The sequence below is a fragment of the Corvus moneduloides genome, chromosome 10 (assembly GCF_009650955.1).
Source record: "Corvus moneduloides isolate bCorMon1 chromosome 10, bCorMon1.pri, whole genome shotgun sequence".
Classification (NCBI taxonomy): Eukaryota; Metazoa; Chordata; class Aves; order Passeriformes; family Corvidae; genus Corvus; species Corvus moneduloides.
The window spans coordinates 5,834,572-5,845,966 of record NC_045485.1 but is presented as its reverse complement, the minus strand read 5'-3'; the positions used below and the strand labels follow the sequence as shown (position 1 = coordinate 5,845,966).

At 40.5% G+C, this 11,395-nt stretch overlaps 1 protein-coding gene across 1 annotated transcript; it reads right to left on the bottom strand.

The window, feature by feature from the left end:
• Window positions 1–517: 517 nt before the first annotated feature.
• On the bottom strand, window positions 518–7,972 carry GPR55 (G protein-coupled receptor 55). Its single transcript, XM_032120216.1, has 3 exons — window positions 7,536–7,972; window positions 6,502–6,734; window positions 518–3,462 (listed from the first exon to the last, which is right to left on the bottom strand). The coding sequence occupies exon 3, from the start codon at window positions 3,453–3,455 to the stop codon at window positions 2,493–2,495; it is 963 nt and encodes a 320-aa protein (XP_031976107.1). The 5' UTR covers window positions 3,456–3,462; window positions 6,502–6,734; window positions 7,536–7,972; the 3' UTR covers window positions 518–2,492.
• Window positions 7,973–11,395: the final 3,423 nt, after the last annotated feature.

Sequence of the window (11,395 nt, the reverse complement as noted above, 5' to 3'; positions counted from 1 at the left end):
TGGATTTGCAGCCATGTACGACAGGAGCAGACTGAGCCTTGAGACCAGTAGCTCACAGTGGGTCCCACCACTGCCCGTTATTGAGGCTGATTTTCAAAGACTGACTTCTGTTTCCTTCATTGAGACAATGACATCAATTTCTTTCTGTAAGTGAAGTCTCTCCCTGCTTGAGTGTGCTGGGACTCTACCCCTGACTGAGCACTGACATGAAGGAATTTTGTCTCCCTGATCCTGGCAAATCGAACTCTTCCCCAACCCTTGCAGATGGGAGTCCCCACACACTTTCCATCTCTGCCTCCTGCGTACATGCTCTTATTCCCTTGAATATTAGAATATGACCTTTTCCAAGTGATAAATGAGTTAAAAGTCGAAGGTACTGCTTCATTAATAATCCTAGCCTTGTGTGATGGGTCACAATTGCTGCTGCTGAGTAATTTTTAGGCAGCTAGTGTAGGTAGAAGAGAATTATATACTGCTGTCAAACTGGGAAATTAAAATGTACTTTCAAATCATACACTTCACTTGTACAGTTTATTTGGTAAAACATGTTCTTTCTCATACGCATATTTTGTATGCAAAGTAATGTGAAAGGTGCAAAGAAGAAAGGTTAACCCATATTGAAAATCTGTAAGTTTCTAAATGATCGAGGCAGTAACAAATAATGTTTAGAAAATCTACTGTTTTGGAAAACTCTTCCTCTTGCTGCTTTACAGAAAGCAGCGAAGATGATGATAAAAATCTTTCTTTGCCTTAGCTGTGGTCATAGTTTTAGTACTAAGAGGTTTTAAAATGTTAATGTATTAGGCCCACTATAAGATATGTGCAGCTGCCTACTTGCACAGTCAATCATTTCTATGGAAATCGATGGACAGCAAATTGTATTTTCGAAACGGTACCCCTTTCTTTCTAATTTCCCACCGAGAGAAGGTAATTTCTTTTCACATTTTGAATAAAGGGAATACCTGCCCCAGAAACTTGACTACCAGCAGTCTTACACTATTTTCACAGCTGTTTTAGAATGGCAAAGAAAATTATTTCTTTCTGTGAATGTGTTTCGGGCTATGAGCACCAACCACTCCTAGATAAGGGTTCAAGAAATTGTTAACTTAAATTGCAACAAAGAAACCTTTAGATTAGATTCACAGCCAAACTTTGAAATAGCATTAGGATGGTGACAATCCAGAAGTGCTGACTTGAAGGGTTCAGGCAAGCCCAGAGATGTTTTGAGACAGGTACAGTACAGGCTAGAAGGATTTCTCTAAGGAATGAGCTGGATAGGGCTGGTCCAGTCTTCCAGATGGGAGAAAGGAGAATATCAGCCACTCCCTAATCGTCTGTGATGCAGGGCTTGCTTTCTTAATTCCCCTGCTCCAAGAAAGAGCAAGAAGACATGCACAAGGATTTCATACATGTGTTATGTTATGTCTTTGATAGAAATACACTGATGTAGAAACACAGTTCAATACATTCAGTCTTTAAATCTCGTATTTGAATGGGTTCTTTTGATTTTCATGGGCAAAGCCTGTTTTAAAATTGCAGGAGAAAACCACAATGATTCCTCAGCAAAGGTAATCAGGGAAGTTTTTTGCTCAGGAATTGCTGGTACCCAAGGTACTCCCTTGGATTTCTCTTCTGGGCAGCATGTCCTCCATGAAGGAGCAAAAACTGCTGTCCCTCGTAGCAAGCAGTCTGTAATGCTTACAGGAGGGAGGATTCAGTGCTGTCCCAGGCCGGCCAAGCTGCCCAAAGCAGAGGAGCTCCAACAGTGACCTTCTGCAGAGTCAGACTTTTGGCTGGATACTGCCTTTTAACTGCCAAGATACCTTCTAAGTTAGAAAGGTTATGAATAGTTATTTCTGTATTTGCTCTTAGCAACACCTTTCTGTGTTGCATACAGGTAAAACCTTATAAAATGAAGGCCTTGTTGCCTTTGGAAAATCATGGCTCAGGCCTATTCTGCTAGAGAAGGACTGTGGGAAAGAGGCATAGCTGAATTAGAGGTAGAAAAACATGCTGCATGATTACTGTGTGTTCACCCAGTGGTGTGTGATGATTGGCTGAATTAAGCTTGTGCTTTAAAACTATGTAAACAGCTAAGAAACTATACAAGATGCTGAGTGGTATTAAAGATAAGCTTTTTGCCTTCTGAATGGAGTTGGTGTGTGTGATTCGTGAGTGTCGCATCTGTCTCAACTGTGACATTTCTGATCACGCATGTAAAAGGAAAACTGGTGCAGCTATGACAAAAGCTGATGTTAAATGGCCTTCCTGTGATCTGGTCAGTTTTCCTCTGGCAAGCCTTTCACATTTTGTAGATACCGTCAAGGTTAATGCTTCTTTTGGTGTGAGTCTGTCACTTTGCTAATGCTGGTTCCTTAATCTAACTTTTTTCCCCCTCCTCTTTAAAGGGAAGAAAAATATGGAACAGGTTTGCATTCACTGGAAAAACATTGTCCTTCTCCTTATGGCACCATCCCTGCCATGTCAGTGTCCTAGCAAGGGGCATTCTCCCACTGCTGGCAGTCCCATTGCATAGCACAAGGCTTAAACACAGGACACGATGCAATAACCCTTTTCAGGTGTGTTTTCTTACGGAATTCCTTTGCAGCAAAATAGTAGAAGATGGCATCGAGGCAGCAGTTCAGGTTGGCAAATGTCATCGACACCTGGAGGAAGAGGCTGATGGTCTGTTTCAGACTGCAGTCCACGATCACGTGCTGCCTCACCAGGCACTGGAGGCAGATCCCAAGGTGGACGGGTGTGAAGCACACCAAAAACACCACAAGGTTGATGACGATTACTCGTAAGGAGCCACTTTCTTCTACCTTCTTTTTGACTTGACTTTTGTGATTCAGAAGAATCCAGATGGTTTGAGCAGAGCAGAAAACCATCACTGCGAGTGGGATCAGAAATCCAAATATTTCCACAGAAACAATTAATGGGACACTCCACGTCTCGTCTGACATGTTGTGAAAGCATGTAATAAGATCCTTCTTGTGAAACACATATATAGGGGTGCTGCAGATCCAAGCTACTGCCCAGATGAAGCAGCAAATCAAGACAGCACACCTGGGGGACTGGTTAGCTCGACCTTCAAAGGGGTGCTTTATGCACCTGTACCTGTCGACAGTGATGCAGACAATGATGAAGATGCTGGTGTAGGTGTTGACATAATAAGGAGCCTGTATGAAGGAGCACAGCAGCCCAGGCACCGTGGTGGCAGAGGAGTACAGCTTCAGCGGCAGCGAGAGCAGCAGCAGGACATCTGCGAGCGCCAGGCTGATCATGTACACGGAGGTTTTGGTCTGCTTCCTCCAAAAGCAGCAGAACACAAACAGGGCCACGGTGTTGAGAACCAGCCCGAGGATGAAGGTGGGGATGGAGATCCCCAGCTGCATGGTCCTTGCCAAGCTGTCGATGGCTGTAAAATTGCAATTCTCGCTGTTGTTGGTCATTTCTCCACTGAAATGACAAAGACAGCATGTTGGAAATGTATAAGGGTCACAGTTAATGATGTGATAAAGCCAAACCAAGATACTTTCAAACACAGTTCTAGAATTCTTTGGTTTTGAGCTGGACACTTGGTCAGCCTTTGTCTATTACGGAAAGTGAAACCTTTCAAGCACAGAGCTTTCTATTCCCACTTTGAGTGCTTTGATATGTTACAAGAAAGTCTGATTCTCAGGGGAAAGTAGTCAGCATCCACTGATTACCATCCCATATAAGAGAATCCCATTCAGATATTAAAGAGACTGACTCCTTCAAAAACATATTTTCAAAAACTCTAAAGACTACTGGCTATCTCTAATAATTTGTACAACTGTTGGAATTTCCCTAACACTTATGCTTAGTTTTGTTGCTACACAGAAATGAATGAAATTATTATTCCATATTAAGGCATGTTGATCTGATAGCTGGAATTTTACTCTTATACCTGAATCCCCATGCAGCAGTAGCTTTTTGCTGATGTGCTTTTACTGCACCCACATTTATATGATATTTTCATTTCATACAGTGCTTATATCCAATGCAGTATTTTAAAAGGTCAACTTAAGAAGACTGATCTTTTATCTAGGTGCAAAATGAGTAAGTGTGTTTTTTCACTTATGTTTATCTTTCAGCATTCTTTAAATTTGGGGTTTGCACTTTAAATTTTAACTGATTATCTTAGATAATCCAGCAAAGATTAGCAAATGGAAGCCATGACATCTTCATAATGCAATTCTTAAAAAAAAATTAATTTGTCTTGAATAATTGTTATCACTGTTCTTAAAAATATATGTATGCTTTAACAAACTATGCCTTAAAAGTGCTTTTTTATAACCTCTTTAAATCAAAATCACAGAAAGTCCTAATAAAGTAGAAGAAATTGGTAGTTAAAGTTCCCAGTCCAGTTCAGCCAACCAAGTAGCTCAAAAGAAATTTTAGGAGTAAGTGAAGATGTTTTAAGAAGATTTTGATCAAGAGGAGAATCTTTGCTTTGGAAGATGTAAAGTACAGCTCTTAAGCACTGCCAAATGGAGCCAAATTTTGCTAAAGAAGCCAAAAACCAATTAGTGAAAGGTTTTTTTCTCTTTGTGTGGCTAAAATAAAATATTTAAAATAATAGAAAAACAGAGAACAAATAGATCTGCTAAAAATTAACTGAGGAGATAGATAGCCTTGCATTTTGCTGACTCTTACACCACTAATTTGATGGGAATGCTGACATTGTGCTGGAGGTCAGAGGTAGGATGACTTGTGGGAATCAGTGAGTAATAATGGAAATAACTGTATCTGAACACAGAATGCACTCAGAGCTTAACATGCTCATATTAGTGAAACAGTTATTTTCCCGCTCAGACTACAGAAAGAATAGGCACATAAAGCTGAAGGTCCAGCCCAGTAATTGTTATGAAGTATGGATATTATTAGTGTGGCTGGAAAAAGGTTCAGTCTAGTCTGTCTGTTGAAGGAAAGAGTGTCAAATTTGATTAAAGCAATTCTGTAACTGTTGAGTCTAAGCTTCACACAGATTTTTAAAGAAAACTGCTAAATAAGTCTTCGATAGCTCTTACCAGACACTTATCTTTGATGAAGTATCTGCTTTTTCGTATAAGGGAAAGGCTGAGGATTTCAGACACTTGCATTTTAGCAAAGTGTACTAGAAACAACTGAATAGCACTAGAAAAAACAGGATTTAGAACAAGGGCTGTTCAGTAAGTGGGGAAATGATCGCCTGGAAGCTGATGAGGACTACAGACAGACTGGATGGGGGTTACTAAGGGGATGCACAAATTCACCCAGACTGTCCTTGGCTGTGTTTCCCCCAGTGACCCCACTGTAAGAGTGAGGGTGACCTCTGGGGAGGTGCTGTCGGTCAGGGGCTGGGTACCACTGCTACCTGCAGAGAACTGGACAGAGCCACATAAGCTGGGCTGTCACAGTGTTGTGAACTTAGGAAACAGCAAAAGAAAAGCTGGATGTTATCAGTGGATTTATCTGTCAGAAATGAGAACAAAGAGAAAACCTTGGTTTGGTCATCAAGATGAGGTTAAATCAATCCATTTGAGCCAGCAATATGTGGCAGCTACTTAGAAAATCATGTGTTTGTGGTATGTGAGAGAATCACACAGAACAGGGAGCTGAGTTGGTGCCATGTGTACAAAGGATCATTGTAGGCAGGTGCTGCTGTCACCGGAGGGCAGGACAGGGAAGGGGACACGGGAACACGAGCTTTGGTGTGAGCATGGGCACCCATGCAAGGGCACCCATCTACCTGGGGAAAAAATCAGGCAACATGAAACATTTTGGGGTAGTGACAACACTTGTCAATCCAGCACTTTGCAAATGTATCAGAAAATTGTGCATGATGACTCTTTAAAGCCTCAGGTTTGGTGCTACTTTTATCATATCTCTAGCTCACTGAATGCATTTTCTTTAGAATTCATTGGTACCAAATTGCATGTAACATTACTCCACACAATTATAAATTTCAAGAAAAGACAACCTTTAAATTGATAATTGTCTGATTGTCAAAAACATGATGGTTTTTATCATTTTAGTCTCTCAAATTTAAAATTTACATCTTGAGTAATCCATGGGAATTGTTTGCAACTGTTCTAGACTAAGTAATGTTTGCTCAGAGTTAAATGAAGAATCATTTTCATTGACAAATAACCTTGTAGTCATTTCATAAGCATCATCTTTACTGCATTGTCCAAATTATTCGTAAAAATACTGATAATACTCATCCTGAAAGATACTGAACTGTACCAGAGACATCTTTCCTATATAGTAGACACTGATTGGTATCTCGGGGGGTACTCACTAATCATATAGAAGTTTTTTTTTAGATGATTCATACTGATCATATTTCCTTTGCTTATGAGAATTTCTTTAGTGTGTGAAACCTGTTTCGCCCTCCTACACCCCGTCTCCCATTGCTGACAGTGTCACTGAGGAAGTCAAATTACTTCTATTTCAGTCATTCTCAGATTAATCTGTGCAGATTTTACCTACCACTGAGTTGAGTTCTGCGTGCTTGCAAACAGATTCTTTGGTGGGTGATTCCAATGTTTCTTTCAAATACTAAAGCTGGGATTAGGGATCTAGTTTTCCCAACTCCTTCCTTTCCACGTTCTTAAGAGAGGTACCGCGTTTGCTCTTTTCCAGTCTTCTGAGGAAAATTTCTCTGTCCTCAAAAAGTTTTTTGAAGGAATCTCCTGTGGCTTTAGGATTGTTTCAGACAACTCCTAGAAACCAAAAGATAATATAAGAATCTGTGATTTACAGTACTCAAGAGAGTGTGTCTTAGCTGGTCCAGCCTCTGTGTCATCGCTGCTTCATTTGTTTCCAGTTTCTCCTGCTGAGGATTTTCCACTTCCTATTAACTCGTTAAACATTAATTGGGTTTACCCATAGCAGGAGCTTGTGGTTTAGTGAGCAGCAAAGGTGTTCTGACCTAGGAAATGAACAGCAAGGTTTTACAGTAATAGCTCCGCTGTTTTTTTGCAGTTTTTTTGCAGTACAGCAGAATAGTTTCCTCTTTGCAGCTTGGATCTGAGTTCATCTGGCTCTAGTTGGGGTTCACACAAATCTGTATGAGAGCACAGATGAGGGATGTTACATTAAGGGTATTCTTATCCATGAACGCTTCATTAGCAAAAACATGGTTTTTTTATATCTATTTCCTAGAACATTATTCATGGTAGATATAAGTTATTCTCTCGTGGATGTACTTGAAAAGAGTAAGACGGCTTAGTGCAACGATGAGCAGCAGGTCCCACAGCTGCCATATATTTCATCTGTAGCTGGATAATTTCTTACCATTTTTTTCTAAGTATTTTGATTACAACAGAATAGATTTATATTTATCACTAAAGCAGAAATCTTTCTTTCTGCTCTAAGCTAAGCAACACTACATGTTTGATCTTATTGTTTGAGCTTTATAAGTAATAATCATCTAACCAGACTAAAAATAGTGTCTACAATCAATGTTGCTATTAAATTGTCGGAAAAATAGAAGTCAATAACTAAAATAGGAATTACTTTACCTGAGCCCCAGCAAGCAGATCAGCAGCATTGCTTCAGTCCAGGTTGTTCTACAGAGCTTGAGAATGTTGTCTTACAGACCATGCCTTACAAGTGTTGTAAGTGGCATAACCAACCACATCCTTCTTTTCTTCTCTTTTTTTCTCTTTTTTTTTTTCCCTGTCTCAAGATACACTCTGTACTTACTTATATAGGCAAGTGAAGGTGGAAAAAGTGTAAAGATTTGAATCCTCCACTGTTTTCAGTCAGTAGTCAAAATAGGGTGGGGAGCAATTCGTCTCTGAAGTCAGGGGGTTCGGCGTGGCCTTTACCTGCTGTGATGCAGATGAGAGCTTTTGTGAGCTTGTGGTGGCTACCTCCAAATTTCCAATTATTCCTTGATCTGGGGAGCAGCTGGAAAGTGGGAAGTTGTAGGAAAGATTGTAATAAAAATAGGATTTCTTCCCCCAGTTTCTGCTCCATTTGCATACTGGAGATCAGTAGTCAAGTGCTCAGTGGCTTTTGAGAGATACAGCTACTTACACACACGCAGCTGTTAAACTATTTAAGGGGTATGTGCCAGTTTTAGCCAGTTCAGGTGTATGATTCATATCTTCAAGTTGGCAAACAAATGTTTATCTCTGGGAGGACTGAGGTGTATCAAGAAGCAACCTAGTGCCTTACATGTAAATTACACAGTAACCAAAATACACTTTTCTTGAGATGAGCTTCCAAGGCTTTCTGGAACCTCTCTGGCTGAAGTGTGAAACTCACTTGCTAGTGCTGACAGCCCCTCTCCTTACGTGTGGACACACTGCAACCCTTTTGTAGAAAAATACAGGAAAAAATACAGCTCTAAGTGACAGTTTTCAAGCTGCAACCTGGCTTTGGAGGTAATTTTGTCTTTCTATAGAAAAAGTAGCATCAGCTTCGTACCACAGGACTAGGAGAAGAAAAAAATCTGCAATTTTCTTCCTGTCTCATCTAAAAATGGGGTTTGGAAAAAAAAAAAAAAAGCAGAACCCTAAACAAAGTTTAGGTAAACCTCCTCAGAAAATGGTGAGGCAGAGGAAATGAAAGCAATATGATTCATAGCATTTGGGAAACACGTTCTGGAATTGGGAGGTTTCAAGGGCTTTTCAACTTCTGTCTTTTCAGAACTGTGGTCTAGCTCCAGCTCAGCAACAGACTGAAATAAATCTGGAGTCAGAGAAAGAAACCTAAGAGTGCAACTACATATTAGCAGAAAAGAAACACCCTACAATTCCGAGTGACTTTTGAACAAGTTATTCTGTGTCATGTTGCACCTGAAATGGTTGAAATGGGTTTGCTTCTTTAATCTTCTTGCCACAGGCATGCTCCAGACTTAGCTTAAAAATGAATTTTAATACTTTGTGCTGCCTTCACTCCCAGCACTAGATTCATTCCTTGTGACTCTATGAATTTCCCACTCAGTATCACTTGATGCATCAGACCTAGACAAAAAAATCAGCATTTCTGCACACATCAACCGCATGTTTGCTAAGCTGGCAATTTTTTTGTGATACATGTGGGTTCATTGCTCGTAGGTGAGCATGTAATTTGTTGGTGTGCACATAAATCTTCCTTTTTCAGGTTGGTCTTTTTGGCCTAAATGAGGACAACTTCCATCTAGAGGATATTTAATGAGAGCAAGTTGTGAATGACTCAGTCCCAGGCTGGCAGATACATTATTGGCTGAGAAATTTGGGCTTGTTTCTCCCCGTTCTTGGTGATTGCTTTTGAAGTTTCTCAGGTGCTATACATGAATATGCTCAGCAGGAATTACTTCAGTGAATCCTTTGTGCTTCAGTGCCTTATCACCCAGCACTGCTGCTTGATAAATGCTGTATTTTGGGCATTCAGGTGGCTGCATGGCTCTGAAGTTTTCAATGGGAAGGAGAAGGCCTTCAGGTTTTTAAGTAACCACTAAAATGTTCTGAGTGTATCTTTTTTGTGCTACCTAGAGACAAGAATCTTAACAACTTTATCTGTTTCCCAGTATTGTGTTCATTTAGCAAATAAATAGTGGCTGGAGGAGCCATAATCCAACCGAAAGGAAGTGTATGACCAAAAAATTCATAATGTTTATGGCAAAGATGAGTAGGGTTTTCTGGTTGGTTGATCGGTTGGTTGGTTGATTGGTTGGTTGGTTGATTTTTTAATGTTTGCTGAACTTTCTCTACTTTTTATCCTCTTGGTGCCATAAGTGCTGCTCTTGCTAAGTCAGGCACCAGCATTTGCTGTTTTCAAGGAATCAAAATCTCTTTCAGAGGAAACATGTTCATACAGTGCAAAACCACATTCATTTGCATTATACCAGCATGAATTCTTCTGCTCTTTTTAAGTGGAAAATATATCATAGCAGCTTTGAGGTCCAACTTTCACAAATGTCTAAATTACGTGTTTGCTTGTACTCAATGGCCAGAATGGAATGAGTTGGGCCTCAGACCTAGAATTAGGATGCTCAAATGTAAATTAATCAAAATTCAAAGGAAGGGTTCAGTGTATTTCCGGGCCATTCTGAATGAATGTGTTATTTGTTCTCCCAGACAGCTCTAAAATATCATCTCAGATAACAAGACTTAATCATCCAGAGTAAAATGAGTCAGGAAAAGACACTGCTCAACAGACAACTAGGAGATGAATAACAAACTGTCCTTGTGAAGAGTGCTGGGCGCAGTGGGGAATTAGAAAGCTGATGAACTTAGGGGGAATTAGAAACCTGAGTCTAAGTCTTTTATGCTGTGCTGTGAATGGTTTCTGATATTTTGGTGTGTTTTTCAAGGTTTCAAAGACTGCATGGCCATAGTGAGTTAAGCTAACAAGTCTTGTTCTAAGCAGGCTACCACAGCTTGCTACCCCAAAAGGAATTTGCTGCCTTCTTTTAAGAGGGGAGATCCTGGAGACTTTATCTAACTCCAGCGGAGCAGCAGAAAAGCCCTGGAAAGGAGAACTATGCCAAGAGCTCATGATGTTCTCACCTACCTGAAGATGTACTATGATGCTCTTTCTGTCTAAAGAACAAGTAAATAAAAGAACAAGCTTAGTTTTCATTGGTGGCTTAAAAATAGTTGTTTGTACTTGGGTTGGAGTACAGTGTTTCGTTTATCTGGAAACCTTCCACTTCAGACTAGTGCTCTTTGGGTTGCTCAGTACCTCTTCCTCATCTTCATAAGCAGTCAAAGCCTGACAAACAGTGAGCTATCTTAACTGTGCAGCTGGGAGCTTTGAATAGCTAAGGTGTTGTGTTTATTCTCATGAAGCCAGTTTTTTGAGTTCAGGAGACTGCAAAACTTAAAACCAGAAAACCTGGGAACTGCTGTATTTTATCGGGAACAGCTGCACTCAGCGTCCTCAAGGTGAGGCAAAGACTTAAAGGCAGCCCAGATGGAGCAAATATAGTATAGTATAGTTTTTTTGGAGCTGGCCAGCTATGAGGGTAGACTTATTTTTACAATTGAGAAACCTTACAAAGGCTTGTCAGGGTTGTGTGATGAGAGGAAAGGAACTGGGCTGTCTGGTGAACAGCCAGTCTCACTCTTATGTAGCTGAGTGAGCAAAATCAGGGGAGTAACACTTTGAAGTGCAGAATATCTTCAGCTGTGTCTGACTCAGAAGTTCACCATCTGAACACCAAGCATGCAGGATGCCATCTCCTTAGTGACTTCAGATACCCACAGTCTACAGCTGATGTTCTAATTTTCCACAGTTCAGTTTGGTCTTCCACAGCCAAAAAGGCCAGTTAGACATGGACAGTGCCAGTGAGGACATGTTCTTCATGGCCAGTCCATTCCTCCTCTAGGCAGGGTCAGAATAGCTTGTGTGTGGCCAAAAGCAGTTCTGGTTGTGGGCTTAGCAATAG

Excerpts from the sequence above, each read along its gene's own strand:
- GPR55 (XM_032120216.1), bottom strand. The coding sequence starts at position 3,455 with ATGACCAACAACAGCGAGAATTGCAATTTTACAGCCATCGACAGCTTG.